The sequence below is a fragment of the Mauremys reevesii genome, linkage group 14 (genome assembly GCF_016161935.1).
Source record: "Mauremys reevesii isolate NIE-2019 linkage group 14, ASM1616193v1, whole genome shotgun sequence".
Lineage (NCBI taxonomy): Eukaryota > Metazoa > Chordata > Testudines > Geoemydidae > Mauremys > Mauremys reevesii.
In genome coordinates, this window is record NC_052636.1 from 1,477,074 (window position 1) to 1,495,009 (window position 17,936).

The following is a 17,936-nucleotide window of genomic DNA, read 5'->3' on the forward strand; positions in this document are numbered from 1 at the left end:
TATAAAGTAGATGTTAAGTGTCAGCGCTTTGTTCTGTACATATGACCCATACGCTGATCTCTCAGTCACTGAGTCTTGACCAGTGATGAGCTTTCTGGAGACACCTCGCAGGACCCTCCTCCAAGCGATGTGTTTGGTGTGGTGGGTTTGTCAGGTCTCAGGGGAGAGCTGCTGGCAAATCCCAAGTGACCCTTTGCCAAGGGATCTCTGTGTCACTGTCTGACCCCCCCAGGCCAGGGAGAGGGCGACTTTCTGCCAGTGGCCTTCAGGGCGGGTGCTGAGTTCTCTCGGTGAAGGGCAGAGCCCCGAATGCTGCCAGCCCTCTCCTGGGGGCTGGAGATGCTCCACAGACTGTTCCCTCCCCAGGGTGCCCCCCCCCCACCCCAGAGTAGAGCAGGTCTCTCCTGTTAGCTCCTGCTCCAGGCCTGGCAGGGTTTGCAGGTGTAGAGGGGCTGGGCCGGTCCCGACTAGAGCAGCAGTTTAACCCCTTCTGTGCCGGCGTGGGGTTTCTATAGCCCTTCCCAGGCGCCCAGGCCCAGGGAATGGCCCCCTGTCAGCCCCATGCCTGAGGTGGTGGGGAGACCCACTGGCAGCATTGCCCTGGAGGGTGCTGCTCCCACTCCCTCCCCTCCCCCTTTACTGCCACCACAAGGCCTGTCGCCTTCCTGAGGGGTGACCCCAGGAGGTGTGTTTTGTTATCCCTCTCCCTGCCCCCTGGATCCGTTCTGCCCCCTCCGTCCCTCACCTCTGTCTCAGGAGACAAGGTGGGTCATGGGTCACGGGCGGTGCTCTGCTGCAGATCCATCACTGGAGGGGTGGCAGCCTGGACCCCCCCCTTGAAGGTTGCCGGGATGCCGACGTGCCCTGGAGGAGAACTGGGGCTTGACGGAGTCCAGGGACCCTTTGTCCCACACTGTGTCCCTGTGAAGCCTGCTCTGCAGTGCTGCCAATGGCTGCTGGTGGCGTTGTGCCCGTAAGTCTCTGTAACGCTGTCCCCAGTGACTGGAGAGCACGAGCACCGGCCTCCGGCAGCCTGGTGAGAAGCAGGGAACAAACCCCAATTGGGTGTGAGGTCTGTATGGAGATTTCACCAACCAAGTATCCAGTGTAAACGCTTCAGGCTCTGTAACAGCATCAACATGGGATCCCAGACAGTTCCCTTGGGTGATCCCATGCATCTCACCACGCAGGTGAGCCAACCTTGGTGACACATGGTCTCTTCCTCCAGGGGTTCTCAACCTTTTTCTTTCTGAGCCCCCAACATGCTATAAAAACTCCATGGCCCATGTGGGCCTCAATCCCTGGTTTTCTGCATATAAAAGCCAGGGCTGGCGTTAAGTGGCAGCAAGCAAGGCGACTGCCTTGGGCCCCAGGCCACAGGGCCCCCCACGAACCTACATAGTTTAGGCTTTGGCTTCAGCCTCAGGTGGTGGGGTTCAGGGGCCTGGACTTCAGCCCCATGCGCTGGGACTTCAGCTTTCTGCCCTGGGCCTCGGCGAGTCTAACGCTGGCCGTGCTTGGCAGCCCCCTGAAAGCTGCTCATGGCCCCCCAAGGGGCCCCAAACCCCTGGTTGAGAACCACTGCCTTACCCCACTAATCACAGCAGTGTTCAGGTGACTGCCAGTCCCGAAGGACCAGTCACTTCCTTAGGTCAGTTGAATCTTAGATCTCACAAGAAAGACAACACTTGTAGCCAGTGCTGTAATAACCTGTATTAAGATTTATTTAAAACCAGAGTTGTTTACAAAGTTAAAGCAGCTTAAAGAAGATGCAGACGAGTTACAGTCTTAAATTTCAAAAGGTAACAGAAGCTTCTATAATAAGCAAGTTCTACAGAGCCTGGGTTAGTCCTAAAGAATAAGGAGCTGGGGATCTCTTGCTTATGCCTAGAAACTTTGCCCCCCAGAGTCCAAGCAGCAGACAGATCATCAGTTCCTTCTGTATGGGGGTTTTTACCCCTTCCTGCCATGTGCTCTGAGCTGCAAACTCAACCAAAGGGAAGTCAAGAGCACAACAACAGTCTTGTGTCTTTGTTAACGTCCCATAATAGTCTATCTGGTGTTGATGAACCTTTCCTGCCAGGCGGGGTGTAATGCATTTGGTTGCCAGTCAGCACTTCACCTAGGTAAAGTCTCTCTCCTGTCTGGTGATTTACATAGTCACAGAGGCTCACAATGCAACTAGTCAGATATTAACCCAGGCAGCAACTCACGAGCATTCAGTAAAGTCTAAACACTAAACACATTGTTATAATTCTAATACCTGTTTTAAGAAGACTAACCCAGGGGAGCCAGACTGATTCCAGCCGTGCGTTCGTCCCTGTTCAGTTAAGACTTGGTAGCTTTGCACGAGCTAACACCTCATCTGCCAATGTCACAGGCAGGCTGGGCAGGGATGGTGTCTCTAGCCTCTGTTTGCCAGAAGCTGGGAATGGGCGACGGGATGGATCACTTGATGGTTCCCTGTTCTGTTCGTTCCCTCTGAAGCACCTGGCACTGGCCGCTGAGCTAGATCACTCCATCATTGGGGATTTAAGAGCAGGCTGGACAAACCCCTCTCGGTGATGGTCTAGATCAGTGGTTCTCAAACTTCTGTACTGGTGACTCCTTTCATGTAGCAAGACTCTGAGTGTGACCACCCCCCCCCGCCCCTTATAAATTAAAAACATGTTTTAATATATTTAACACCATTATAAATGCTGGATGCAAAGCACGGTTTGGGCTGGAGCTTGACATCTCACGACCCCCCGTATAATAACCTTATGATCCCCTGAGGGGTCCGGACCCCCAGTTTGAGAACCGCTGAGCTAGATGGACCATTGGTCTGACGCAGTGGGCCACTCTTATGTTCACAGTCTGTATGAGGAGTATCTACTCATTGGGACTCGCTGGGGAGCCACAGAAAGGAACAAGATGTGCTGAGGGGAGGAGGCCCCATCTCAGAGCCCCTGGGGTCACACTTGCCAAAAGCTAAAACTAGGCCCAGCCCAGGACAGGGGCACTCCCAGGAGAGACTGGATAAAGGCTGGAGCATCCAACAGCTTTGTAAACCTGAGAGAGCTGCCTTGGGGACAGTGAGAGGGAGAATCCCCCAAAGTGACTCCTTTGATTCTGCTCTTCTCTGGCCTTTGCTTCATAGAATCATAGAACGGGAAGGGACCTCGAGAGGTAGCTAGTCCGGTCCCCTGCACTCAAGGCAGGACTCAGTATTATCTGGACCATCCCTGAGAGGAGTTTGTCCAGCCTGCTCTTAAAAATCCCCAATGATGGAGATTCTACAACCTCCCCAGGCAATTTATTCCAGTGCTTAGCCACCCTGACAGGAAGTTTTTCCCTAATGACTGACACAAACTGCACTCGCTACAATTTAAGCCCATTGCTTTTTGTCCTGTCCTCAGAGGTTAAGAAGAACAATTTTTCTCCTTCCTCCTTGTAACAACCTTTTATGTACTTTATAGAATCACAGGACTGGAAGGGACTTCAAGAGGTAGCTAGTCCTGTCCCCTGCACTCAAGGCAGGACTCAGTATTATCTGGACCATCCCTGAGAGGTGTTTGTCCAGCCTGCTCTTAAAAATCCACAGTGATGGAGTGATCCACTAGGACCCCCGATCCCTTTCCGCAGCACTCCTTCCTAGGCAGCCATTTCCCATTTTGTACGTGTGCGACTGCTTGTTCCTTCCTAAGTGAAGAATTTTGGATTCGTCCTTATTGAATTTCATCCTATTTACTTCAGACCATTTCTCCAGTTTGTCCAGAGCATTTTGAATTTTAATCCTATCCTCCAAAGCACTTGCAAGCCCTTCCAGCTTGGTACCGTCCGCAAACTTGATAAGTGTAACAGAGAGACTCTGCTGCTGGGAGCGTGTCACCCTGTCTCAGATGGTTACGCCCTGGTGGGAGGGGGCTAGGCCTGTACTGGGATAAGGTCACTCTGTGCTCCACAGTTTGGCAGAACCTAGAATGTCCATTAGCTGGGGAAAATCCTGGGGGGAATCGGCTTGTGGAATGGACAAAAACTCCACCTGAATTCTCTCACCTTGCCCTTCTCGCCCTGGCAGGTTACAGAATAACGTCCAGGTTTCGCTCCAGATCATCCCCTCCTCCCAGGGGGAAAGAAATGGCTTCAATGGAGCTGGCTCAGGTAAGGGATTATCAGGGAGCTGGTGGTGAGTTCTGCTTGGAGGGAGAGGAGCAGTAAATGCATAGGAGGGTGGGAGCTGCTCCAGGTGGTGGGAGGCAGGAACTATCTAGGGTGGGGAAAGGGAGGGGACAGGATGTGACAAACCTGCTGAGACTTGTGTAATGTAGGGTGTGATGGGTTATCACCCCGGGGTGCAGTGTGGGGGGCTGCTGGGAACCGCTGTGCCCTCGAACCCTGAAGCTGGGCTGGCCCTTCTCACACTGCTTTGCTGGAGATTCAGCCAGCCTCTCCAGGCCCTGTTATCACCCAGCACGACAGCAGGTGACGTCACACACCCAGCTAGGCTACCTGAGAGCTTTACCTGAGCCACTCAAGGACAGAGAGACGACATCAGCCAATTTCCCAACTCCCCAACCTTGCACACCTGCTGTAATATAAATCCAAAATGATACCATCTTATACTACACAGGGATCTGTATAATGTAAGCTCATTAATATCGTTCGCCTTTCCCTTGATATGGGAAACAACAAGCTTATGCTAACCAAGCTCAGATTTTTCCCAAACACTTCACTCAAAATACACTGATTACAATAAAGCATAAAACAAGTTTATTAACTACAGAAAGATTTTAAGTCGTTATAAGTGATAGCAAACAGACCAAAGCAGATTACTTAGCCAATAACCAAAAACTCAAACTAAGCCTAACATACAAAATGGATAGAATTTGAATTAGCAATTTCTCACCCTGACTGATGATAGGAGCAGTCCCCCAAGTTTCCATACACAAGCTAGAAATCCCTTTCGCCTGGGACCAACACTTCCCCCACCTCAGTCTTTGTTCCTCAGGTGCTGCCAGGAGTTCTGTTGTGTGGGGAATGAGGCCAAGAGATGATGTCACACCCCACCCCACTTTATGTAGCTTCTCCATATGGCGGGAACCCTTTGTTCCAAACTCAGTTCCCAGTCCAGTTTGTGGAAAAATACAGGTAGCAAAATGGAGTTCAGTGTCAGGTGTCTGGTCACATGCCCTAGCATGGCCTGCTGAGTCATAGTAGCCATGACTCCTAGGATGGCTGACACATTCACAGGAGGGCTCAGCTCTTCCACGGTCCGTTGTCTTTGTTGATGAGCCATCAGCACTGTCTGGCTTCTTCACTGTTGTACCCGAAAGGCTCGTTGTGGGTGTTACTTTAATGTTTTTAAGGAGGTAAATACTAATAGGAACTGTATGATCATGGGAGACTTTAACTTCCCAGATATAGATTGGGGAACAAATGCTAGTAATAATAATAGGGCTCAGCTTTTCCTAGATGTGATAGCTGATGAATTCCTTCATCAAGTAGTTGCTGAACCGACGAGGGGGGATGCCATTTTAGATTTGGTTTTGGTGAGTAACGAGGACCTTGTTGAGGAAATGGTTGTAGGGGACAACCTTGGCTCGAGTGATCATGAGATAATTCGTTTCAAAATAAATGGAAGGATAAACAAAATTGCAACTGAGACTAAGGTTTACAATTTTAAAAGGGCTAACTTTACTAAATTAAGGCGACTAGTTAGGGAAGTGGATTGGACTAACCTATTTAGGGATCTAAAGGCGGAAGACGCCTGGGATTATTTCAGGTTGAAGTTGCTGGAGCTGTCAGAGGCCTGTATCCCGAGAAAGGGAAAACGGTCCTTAGGTAGCAGTTTTAGACCGAGCTGGATGAGCAAGCGTCTCAGAGGGGTGATTAAGAAAAAACAGAAAGCGTACAAGGAGTGGAAGATGGGAGGGATCAGCAAAGAAACCTACCTTATTGAGGTCAGAGGGTGTAGGGATGCAGTGAGAAAGGCCAAAAGCCGGGTAGAGATGGACCTGAAGGAATTAAAACCAATAGTAAAAGGTTTTTTAGCCATATAAATAGGAAGAAAACCAAGAAAGAAGAAGTGGGACCGCTTAAAACTGTAAACGGAGTGGAGATTAAGGATAAACTAGGCATGGCACAGTATCTAAACGAATATTTTGCCTCGGTCTTTAATGAGGCTAATGAAGGGTTTAGGAATAGTGGCAGAGTGACTAATGGGAATGAAGGTGCGGGGTTGGAAATTACAGTATCCGAGGTAGAAGCCAAACTTGAACAGCTTAACGGTAGTAAATCGGGGGGCCCGGATAATCTTCATCCTAGAATATTAAAGGAATTGGTGAGTGAAATTGCAAGCCCGTTAGCGATAATTTTTAACGAATCTCTAAACTCGGGGGTTGTACCGTTTGACTGGAGATTAGCTAATATAGTTCCTATTTTCAAGAAGGGGGAAAAAAGCGACCCGGGTAACTACAGGCCTGTTAGTTTAAAATCTGTAGTATGCAAAGTCATGGAAAAAATATTAAAGGAGAGAGTAGTTATGGACCTTGAGGTCAATGGCAATTGGGACAAATTACAACATGGTTTTACGAAAGGTAGATCGTGCCAAACCAACCTGATCTCCTTCTTTGAGAAAGTAACAGATTTTTTAGACAAGGGAAATGCGGTGGATCTAATATATCTTGATTTCAGTAAGGCGTTTGATACGGTACCGCATGAAGAATTACTGGTTAAATTGGAAAAGATGGGGATCGAAATAAAAATCCAGAGCTGGATAAGGAACTGGTTAAAGGGGAGACTGCAGCGGGTCGTATTGAAAGGTGATCTGTTGGGTTGGAGGGAGGTTACCAGTGGAGTTCCTCAAGGTTCGGTTTTGGGTCCGATCTTATTCAATCTATTTATCACTGACCTCGGAACCAAAAGTAGGAGTGGACTGATAAAGTTTGCGGATGACACGAAGTTGGGAGGTATTGCCAATTCGGAGAAGGATCGGGATATCCTCCAGGGAGATTTGGATGACCTTGTAAACTGGAGTATTAGTAATAAGATGAAATTCAATAGTGAGAAGTGTAAGGTTATGCATTTAGGGATGACTAACAGGAATTTTAGTTACAAGCTGGGGACGCACCGGTTGGAAGTAACGGAAGAGGAGAAGGACCTCGGAGTCCTGGTTGATCGCAGGATGACTATGTGTCGGCAATGTGATGTGGCCGTTAAAAAAGCTAATGCGGTCTTGGGATGCATTAGGTATTTCTAGTAGAGATAAGGAGGTGCTAGTCCCGTTATACAAGGCGTTGGTGAGACCTCATTTGGAGTATTGTGTGCAGTTTTGGTCTCCCATGTTTAAGAAGGATGAATTCAAACTGGAACGGGTACAAAGAAGGGCCACTAGAATGATCCGAGGAATGGAAAGCCTGTCGTATGAAAGGAGACTTGAGGAGCTCGGTTTGTGTTCCTTAACCAAAAGAAGGTTGAGAGGAGATATGATTGCACTCTTTAAATATATCAGAGGGATAAATACCAGGGAGGGAGAGGAATTATTTCAGCTCCGTACTAATGTGGACACGAGAACAAATGGATATAAATTGGCAGTCGGGAAGTTTAGGCTTGAAATTAGACGAAGGTTTCTAACCATCAGGGGAGTGAAATTCTGGAACAGCCTACCGAGGGAAACAGTGGGGGCGAAGGATCTCTCTGGCTTTAAGATTAAGCTTGATAAGTTTATGGAGGGAATGGTTTGATAGGATAACGTGATTTAGTCAATAGGTCAATAACGTGCCACCACTGGTAATTAGTACCGAGGGTCAATGTTGGGATATTGAAAGTCTTTTTCCAGAGGGTCTGGCTTGAGAGTCTTGCCCGCATGCTCGGGGTTCAGCTGATCGCCATATTTGGGGTCAGGAAGGAATTTTCCTCCAGGGTAGATTGGCAGTGGCCCTGGAGGTTTTTCGCCTTCCTCCGCAGCATGGGGCGGGGGTCGCTTGCTGGAGGATTATCTGCTACTTGAAGTCTTTAAATCAGGATTTGGGGACTTCAGCAGCTGAGTCAAGGGAGAGAATTATTTCAGGAGTGGGTGGGTCAGCTTTTGTGGCCTGCATCTTGCGGGAGGTCAGACTAGATGATCATAATGGTCCCTTCTGATCTTAAGTTCTATGATTCTTAAGCACATGTGAAATACAGATACAGAGTCAATATCCATAACTTCAGATACAAACATGATCCATGCACACAAATAGGATAATCATATTCAGCAAATCATAACTTTTCCAATGACACCACACATGACACATCTTACACAAAATGCCTCATCATTATGTCCTAATCATATTATACTCCTACCACTATGCTGAATGTGGGGTGTAGTGTCAGGTAGGGCCTAATTTCAAGCCACAGGGGTTGGGAACGGAACTTCCCCTCTTTGTGGATCAGGAAATAACCCCCCAGCCAGGGCTGGGAAAACTTCCCAGGCTCCCAGTGCTGCAGCTGGAATCTACTGACACTTCATTAGTTACCACCCCCCCCCCCCCCCAATCTTTGTGGTAACTGTAAACTTTATCAGTGATGATTTTATATCCTCTTCCAGGTCATTGATAAGAATGTTAAATAACACAGAGCCAAGAACCAATCCTTGTGCGAAGCCCCTAGAAAGAAATCCACTCAACCATGGTTCCCCATTTACAATCCCAGTTTTTAACCTATTTAATAGATGCCCTGTGTATTTTGTATCTTGCTAGTTTTCTAGTCAAAATGTTGTGCCGAACCAAGTCATATGCCTTACAGAAGTCTAGCTATGTTACATCATTACTATTAGTTGCAACCAAACTTTTGATCTCATCCAATAAGGATATCCAGTTAGTTTGATAGCCTCTGTTGTCTCTGAACCTTTGTTAATAGTCACTAATTATATTACCCTCCTTTAATTCGTTATTAATTAAATCCATATTCGCTGCTCCATTCTTTTGCCCAGTATCGATGTCAGACTAACACTCTTGTAATTAGCTGGGTCATCTCTTTTACAGATTTTAAATTTTGGCGCAGCATTAGCTTTATTCCAGTCTTATGGAATTTCCTCAGTGTTCCAAGTCCTAATTAAAATACGAGAACTAGGGGTCATCAAATGAAATGAATAAGCAGCAGGTTTAAAACAAATAAAAGGAAGTTCTTCACACAGTGCACAGTCAGCCTGTGGAACTCGTTGCCTGAGGAGGTTGTGAAGGTTAGGACTATAACAGGGTTTAAAAGAGAACTGGATAAATTCATGGAGATTAAGTCCATTAATGGCTATTAGCCAGGGTGGGTAAGGATGGTGTCCCTAGCCTCTGTTTGTCAGAGGGTGGAGCTGGATGGCAGGAGAGAGATCACTTGATCATTGCCTGTTAGGTTCACTCCCTCTGGGGCACCTGGCATTGGTCACTGTCGGTAGACAGATACTGGGCTAGATGGACCTTTGGTCTGACCTAGTATGGCCGTTCTTATTAACAGTCCTCCACACTCCTCCACCAGGTCTTTCAGAACTCTTGCATACAAGTTATCGGAACCTGCTGATTTAAACACGTCTAACTGTAATACCTGCTGTTTAATGTCCTCATGAGTTGTTGTTGGAATGGAAAGTGTCGTCGTCAACATCTTATGATATGAGTTACATCATCTGTTTTTCTCCAAATCCAGGAGAGAAATATTTATTGAACACTTTTACCTCTTCTGCATTATTTTTGATAATTCTGCCATTTCCATCTAGTAATTTACCACTACCATTGTTAGGGATTAATTTTGTTCCTAATATACTTTTTTAAAACTTCCTTCTTATTTTCATTGATTGATCATTGATTTCTGATGACTTCCCTTACCAATTTTCTACAATTCTGACCTTCTAACTTATAGTCTTTACTATTGACTTCCCCTTTCTTCCATATATTTTATTTGGAGAGTGTTGAGATTCCTACCAGGGAGCCACCAGCAGGGTCCAGAGACAGCCCCATCTCCTGTATCAAGCTCTGGCTAGTGGGTATGTGATAAATGTGACGACCCTGCCTCCGTCTGTCAGCTGGGAGACACACAGGTTCTCTCTTTCTACCCTCTGATGGCTCCTGGCTGCTCTAGGCAAGGTGGGGTGGGACTCTGTTAACATGGGCCTCCCGGAGCCTCCATTTACCTGGTGCTGCTGTTCCGTGAATAGTGGGGCTGTGAGTGGGGCAGCAGGTCCTGAGTGTTGGACTCTTGCTCTTTCAGGGGCCGGTGACCTTCGAGGAGGTGGCTGTGTATTTCACCAGGGGAGAGGGGGCTCTGCTGGACCCCGCTCAGAGAGCCCTCTACAGGGATGTCATGCAGGAGAACTATGAGACGGTGACCTCGCTGGGTAAGGAGTCCTGTCCCCTGGGTTATTAGAAGCTGTGGGGTCTCTAAAGAACCTGAGCTGTAATAACTTTATACCTTTATTCATCATACAAGTTTTGACAAGTTTCCTTGCCCCCTTTTTTTGCCTCATCTCCCACCCACTAGTATAATTTTTGGACATTTGCCTTTTTGGTGCTGTCAGTCATTTAAAAATTTCATCGAATGTATCCTTACTGGCTACATTAATAACTACATTAATCACTGTAGCTTTCATGCCTTTTCCTCATTGTAAGAGGAAAATACGTCGCCTGTAGAATTCTAAATTGAGTGAATAGGTGTGTGACTCATGCCTGGCTTGTGTGACAGTCAGATGAGCTCCTCTTTCGATAGGAGAGCGAATAATGTCGCCATTCAGGACCCCACGGGTGAAGGGAGAACAGAGCCGTGGGAGCAGAGGAGAAGGGGGGAGTAGATAATTCTGGGGTGCCAGGACACGGGGCGGGTGTGTGCAGGGTTAGAGCTAAGCAGCAGCAGGGAGGGAGGAGGTTGTGAGAGACGAGGAGGGAACACAAGAAGCTCCCAAGGTGCCGGGAGGTGGTGCCGGCTGAGAGTAATGGGAAGAAGGGGAGGGGAGTGTGGGGGAAGGGCACCCAGGAAGTGGGGTGGGTGGGTCAGTGGGAGGGAGGAGAGGTTTGGGGATCTAGAGCTGCGGGAGATCCCAGACCTTTAACCCCAAATCCCTACTCAAGGCTTGTTGCTTTAGAGCCTCCACTCCAGTTTTATTTCTGTCCAGTTTAACTTCTTTATACATTTCCCCCCCAAATATTATTATTTTAACTCTTGACCTCCCTCTCCCACTCATGACCCTCCCCCCCCAATAACTTCCCCACATGTGGCAATTGACCCTGAGTCCTTGCTGCATCCTCCCTCCCAGAGCAGGGCCCCTTCCCAGGCACAAACGGGCACTTTGCTGATGATGTCACAGGCTGGTAGTGTAGCCTGTACAATTTTTACACCTATAAGATTACGTGTTGCGAAGCCCTTCACACCAGTCGGGCTTATCTCGATATGCCGATACCGTCTGTTCCCAAGTGTTCCCTGCCCAGCTCTGATGCCGCAGAGCGTTTACCCCGTGTCCCCCTTCCCAGCTCTGATGCCATGGAGCCTTGCCTGTGTCCCTTTTCCCGTTCCCCCTTAACAAACATTCAGTATTGATGTGGCCTCATCTGGAGCACTGTGTCCAGTTTTGGGCCCCGGACTACAAGAAGGATGTGGAAAAATTGGAAAGCGTCAAGCGGAGGACAACAAAAATGACTAGGGAACTGGAGCACATGACTGATGAGGAGAGGCTGAGGGAACTGGGGTTATTTAGTCTGCAGAAGAGAAGAATGAGGGGAGATTTGATAGCTGCTTTCAACTACCTGAAAGGGGGTTCCAAAGAGGATGGATCTAGACTGTTCTCAGTGGTGGCAGATGACAGAACAAGGAGCAATGGTCTCAAGTTGCAGTGGTGGAGGTCTAGGTTGGATATTAGGAAACACTATTTCACTAGGAGGGTGGTGAAGCACTGGAATGGGTTCCCTAGGGAGGTGGTGGAATCTCCACCCTTAGAGGTTTTTAAGGTCAGGCTTGACAGAGCCCTGGCTGGGATGATTTAGTTGGGATTGGTCCTGCTTTGAGCAGGGGGTTGGACTAGATACCTCCTGAGGTCCCTTCCAACCCTGAGATTCTATGATTCCAATTTATCTTCTCTCTCCTGTTTGACTCAGTTTATATAGTAATATTCTCAGCTATATCTTAGCCAATCATTGTGCTGAAATTTAACTAACCAATTCTAACATATTGTAACCTAATTCTCTAACCAATTATATCCCACTATCCTAATTAACTTACATCTAGCAAAATTAATTATGCAACAGACAGAAACAATTAGAGAACCAGACTGATTAACAAGGTAAAAGTGGTGGCCATAAAGATAAAATAATACAGAAATGAGTGTTTCACAACCACAACCATTGATAAGTGATTTATTGCCAGACAGTGTAGCCTGATTTGGAGTGTGTTAGTAATGTTGATTTAATTTATCCACTTAATGTATTTTTATTTAATTAATTTTAATTAATTGATATTAAAATAATTATGGATATTAATTAGTATGGGTTTAGGCTCTCCAATTTGTTTGATCAGAAGAATAGTGATCAAGGTCATGCATTTAGGGATTAATAACAAGAATTTTGGTTATAAATTAGGGACACGTCAGTTGGAAGTAACAGAGGAGGAGAAGGACCTCGGAGTATTGGTTGATCACAGGATGACTATGAGCCGCCAATGTGATATGGCTGTTAAAAAAGCTAATGCGGTCTTGGGATGCATCAGGCGAGGTATTTCCAGTAAAGATAAGGAGGCGTTAGTACCGTTATATAAGGCACTGGTGAGACCTCATCTGGAATATTGTGTGCAGTTCTGGTCTCCCATGTTTAAGAAGGATGAATTCAAACTGGAACAGGTACAGAGAAGGGCTGCTAGGATGATCCGAGGAATGGAAAACCTGTCTTATGAAAGGAGACTCAAAGAGCTTGGCTTGTTTAGCCTAACCAAAAGAAGGCTGAGGGGGGATATGATTGCTCTTTATAAATATATCAGAGGGATAAATATCAGGGAGGGAGAGGAATTATTTAAGCTTAGTACCAATGTGGACACAAGAACAAATGGATATAAACTGGACACTAGGAAGTTTAGACTTGAAATTAGACGACGGTTTCTAACCATCAGAGGAGTGAAGTTCTGGAACAGCCTTCCAAGGGGAGTAGTGGGGGCAAAAGACATATCTGGCTTTAAGACTAAGCTTGATACATTTATGGAGGGGATGGTATGATTGGATAGCCTAATCTTGGCAATTAATTGATCCCAATTAATTGATCCCTGGTAAATATGCCCAATGGCCTGTGATGGGATGTTAAATGGGTTGGGATCTGAGTTACTATAGAGAATTCTTTCCTGGGTGCTGGCGGGTGAGTCTTGCCCACATGCTCAGGGTTTAGCTGATCACTATATTTGGGGTCGGGAAGGAATTTTCCTCCAGGGCAGATTGGCAGAGGCCCTGGAGGTTTTTCACCTTCCTCTGCAGCATGGGGCACGGGTCACTGGCTGGAGGATTCTCTGCACCTTGAGGTCTTTAAACCACGATTTGAGGACTTCAATAACTCAGACATAGGTTAGGGGTTTGATACAGGAGTGGGTGGGTGAGATTCTGTGGCCTGCGTTGTGCAGGGGGTCAGACTAGATGATCATAATGGTCCCTTCTGACCTTAAAGTCTATGAGTATGAGAAGATAAAAGTTCGTCCTGAATCAGGGCTTCACAGATGTTATAAAAGGACCTTCGGGGGTATGACAGGAAGCTCACACGGAGACAGATCGAGTCATAAAGACCTTTTATTAAAATCAATGAAATAGTGAGCAGGTGGTAAAACAGTTAGAATTACAGAGTTGCAATTGTACTAGTGTTATTCAAGAGATACATATGATAATACAATGTTATGTGCTGCAAACTTTGGTTAATACTCACACTCTGTTTTAATAACCTGGTGTTGGAAGATACAGGGCCCCGTCTCTGGTGGTTCCGGCTTCACACCTCTAGCAGAGGAAGCTAATGCAGAGCTGTTAAAGCTGGTTACTCTCTAACTTAACTCAATAAACCTTAAACTGAAATAAAGCGTAGGGAAACCAAGCATAGCCGAGTCCCCTTAAAACTTAAAGTTTGAAAAGAAACAAAGTCCGGTCGATTAATAGTTAATAGGTGTCGTAGATGGGTGGCATCGATACGTTGATGAAGATGGGGACAATGAGGAGTAGATAGGTGGGTAGCTTGCCTCTAAAATGGAGAGATTAATCGCTTTTTTATAGGGCATTGGTTGTAAATCCTTCCTCCTATGCCCAAATTTCATCCTGCCCCCACAGAAATGTGAGGGTACCCTTACCCCATAGGCTAGTATGTCTGTGCGTATGGATGACAGGTATGTGCGCTCTTGTGGTGTCCTTGTTACGTCTGTGGGTACAACTTTGAAAAATCCCCTTTGCCGTCCTGCATTATCTACTGAGTTAGGCAAAAATCTCTAGACATCTGGTGAGTGTTTTAGCTAGTTGGGTCATCTTTACTTTTCTGGGTAAAGGGTCCCGATATAGATCTGCTAACTTTGCCTTAGCTTAACATACAGGGTTTTAGCCTGTAGGTCTCTTGCATTACAGCTAAACTTATTTTTAATATAAATCTGTAAACCTATTACATCAAATACTCAAATTTATAAGAAGAGATATATCTGTGCAAGCAAGCAGATTAAACCTTAGGGCTACAACAGGATGCTGTCCAGCTAAGTTTTCTTTAACCATCTTAAGATCTGTTTCTTTATCTGGTGGTGATGGGCACTCTCCGGACAGGATCGTCTTCCTAACAGCCCAGTAGCACCTTATTTCAGTGTGACTGGTTTGGGGTGTGAGGATGTGACCCTGCGCTTCCCAGCTTATGGCTGCCCCTGGTGCTTAGCCAAAGAAGAAGGCCTCAGACTATCCTAGTGCGAGAAGGCCCATACACAGGCAGACTGTGATTTTGATTCTTTGTTTTTATACCCCTGTAACTAGCTAAGTGATAAAAAATACACCTAAGTTCTTAGAGCATCGGCTTTACAGGCAGGCCTGAATATCTCTGTTCTAACAGTGGGTTCTACCCCTTCCCCCATTCTGTGTCTGCCTTGTCTATTTAGACTGTAAATTCTTCAGGGCCTGGGCCATCTACTATTCTCTGTTTGTACTTGTCCTAGCACAATGGGGACCCACTGTTAGTTGGCCCTGAGGCACTAAGGTAATGAATATGATTTATAATCATAACAACTCTCCTGCCACTTCGCGCCAAGGAAGCTGGCCTTGGGATGTTACTGCTTAAAAATGAGCTGGGATTAAAACCATGGACTATTCCTTGTGACAAGTATCCCACAAATTCCACTGACCTCCCTTGTTTTCTTTGCCTGGAGTAGGGTTTCCAATTTCCAAACCTGATGTGATCTCGCAGCTGGAAAGAGGGGAAGAGCCATGGGTCCCGGACCTCCAGGCCTCTGAGAAAGAAGTGCTCCCGAGAGCTGCCTGCACAGGTGAGGACTTGGTTAAACCAACTCAACAACTGTTTAGGAATGCAGGAAACATTTGGGATGCCCTACAAAGACCCTGTGAGCTCTCCAAGCTGAGGATTGTTCCCTGCAGATGTGAAATCATTATGGCAGATGTCACTCATGGCTTCCCTCCTATTCTGACTGACAACTTGCAGCAGGTCCCTCCCCAGTCTCGCTTTCCCCTGAGTGTTCTGGTGAGATGTGGACCAAAACTGATCCCTTCCTCTCTCCTCTGGGGAAGGGTTTGGGGAAAATCAGCTCCTGAGAGGTTTGATCTCTCCCACACAGATTTTGGTTTGTTCGTCCCTTTTTCCATTCCTCTCTCTGAGATTTCCTTTCTTTCTGGCACAGGGAGTGACCTATGCCTGGATTCGCTCTGTCTCCCATCAGGTGATGGGATGGTGAGTGAGAATGAGAAGGAGAAACCCCAGCAGGAAGACGCTGAGCAAGTAGAACCACATGGAACGTTATCAGGAAGATCCAAAGGGAATGTTTCCGGGCGTTGTGCACTCCCAGAAAAAGCCAAAGCCTGTGAGACGCAGCAGATGCCAGAGGAAAACTTCAGTAGCCACTCAGACCTTATAAGCTGCGACAGAATCCACTTGGAAGGGAGACGCTACACATGCCATGAGTGCGGGAAAAGCTTCAGTGGGACCTCTGCCCTTATCAGACATCACAGAACCCACACTGGAGAGAAGCCCTACACGTGCTCCGAGTGCGGGAAAAGCTTCGGTCAGCACTCAACCCTTATCACGCATCAGAGAATCCACACAGGAGAGACGCCCTACATGTGCTCGGAGTGCGGGAAAAGCTTCAGTGATCATTCAGCCCTTACCACACATGAGAGAGTCCACACAGGAGAGACGCCCTACACGTGCCCTGAGTGTGGGAAAAGCTTCATTGATAGTTCAAGCCTCATCTCACATCAGCGAATCCACACAGGAGAGACGCCCTACACATGCTCTGAGTGCGGGAAAAGCTTTAATCACAGCTCTACCCTGAGCAAACATGGAAGAATCCACACGGGTGAGAAACCTTATGGATGTTCTGAGTGCGGGAAAAGCTTTAGTCAGCGTTCAGACCTTATCACGCATCAGAGAACCCACACAGGGGAGAAGCCCTACACGTGTTCTGAGTGTGGGAAACGCTTTGGTCAGCACTCAACCCTTATCGCACATAAGAGAATCCACACAGGGGAGACGCCCTACACGTGCTCTGAGTGCGGGAAACACTTCAGTCAGCACTCAACCCTTATCACGCATCAGAGAATCCACACAGGAGAGAAGCCCTACATGTGCTCTGAGTGCGGGAAACGCTTTAATCACTGCTCTACCCTGAGCACACATAGGAGAATCCACATGGGTGAGAAACCTTATGGATGCGCTGAGTGCGAGAAAAGCCTCAAAAATAGCTCACACCTTATTAGACATCGGAAAATCCACACGAGAGACCTGTAACACATGCCTTGATTAGGGCTGGCCAAAGATTTTTTTTTTTTTTTTTTTTTTTAATAATCACATTTGCTAATTCTCACCTAGTGATCTGTGCACCATCTTCACTGTGGTCTCTCAGCTCCCCCAGATGAGTTGCCTGTTTCTGCCTTTTGCAGCTCACCCTTCTTTGGGGTCAGTCCTGTGATCTTTTCTATCAACTCCTTTCCTTCTGAGTCATAGGAGTGTGTGTCCCTCCTGCCAGGAATGTTTATCCGCTCCAGGTGGGGAGAGAGGTTTGATCCCAACAAGCTACACTGAGGCAAAAACTACCTGTGCCTGACATCCACTAGGGCTGCACATGGCGTTGGCTGCTCAAGTTAGTGATCTTGGGGTAAAAAGACAGTTATAGTTGTAGAGCAGATGCAGCGCAGGTGCAGGGGTTGGCATTAGCTTTCCCCGTGACCTGACCCAAACTCCATCACTTTTCCTAGTATAAACTGTGATTAATGTCCTTAAGTCTTGTCAAGTAGTGTCCGGCTAAGCACCATTAGGCCTCAACCTTCCAGAAGTTGTAAGAAGCGAGTACAGTTGAATCCTGCAAGCATGAGCATAATCTAGCTAGGAAGCTTTATCGACTAAAAAGGAAACTCTGTAAAGATAGATACAGACTTGTGGTTACTATGCTCTGCAACCAAATACCTCTTTAAGCTGACTTGAGCATTTTTGAGTCTAACAAATTGACCACAATTAGTCGCATAGAGTAGAGCTGAGCTGAGCACAGGTGCACAGTTCAGAAGTTCAAAACAACTGCAAATACCTCACTGAAACATTTGGCCACCTTTATTGGTTGACCTGTTTTAAAACACGGCCAGCAAATACCATATAAAAAGAGTTTAAAGGTGTGTGTGTGCGTGCGTACGTACGTACCTAAAAGAGGTAACCCTTTGTTGGGCTCCACATACACCCCCGAACCAAAGGGACCTGCGCTTCACCGACTATCTGTGCCTGGCCAGTGCAGGAAACAGT

General features: G+C 46.9%; 1 protein-coding gene across 1 annotated transcript in view; it reads left to right on the forward strand.

Annotated features, from left to right (window-relative positions):
• LOC120381414 (zinc finger protein 850-like) overlaps nucleotides 1-16,986 on the forward strand; it is a 376,174-nt gene extending 359,188 nt beyond the window's left edge. The window contains exon 17 of the mRNA XM_039499601.1: nucleotides 16,091-16,986. Coding sequence (XP_039355535.1) covers nucleotides 16,091-16,934 — 844 coding nt within the window. The 3' untranslated portion in view covers nucleotides 16,935-16,986. The remainder of the gene's footprint in view (nucleotides 1-16,090) is intronic.
• Nucleotides 16,987-17,936: the final 950 nt, after the last annotated feature.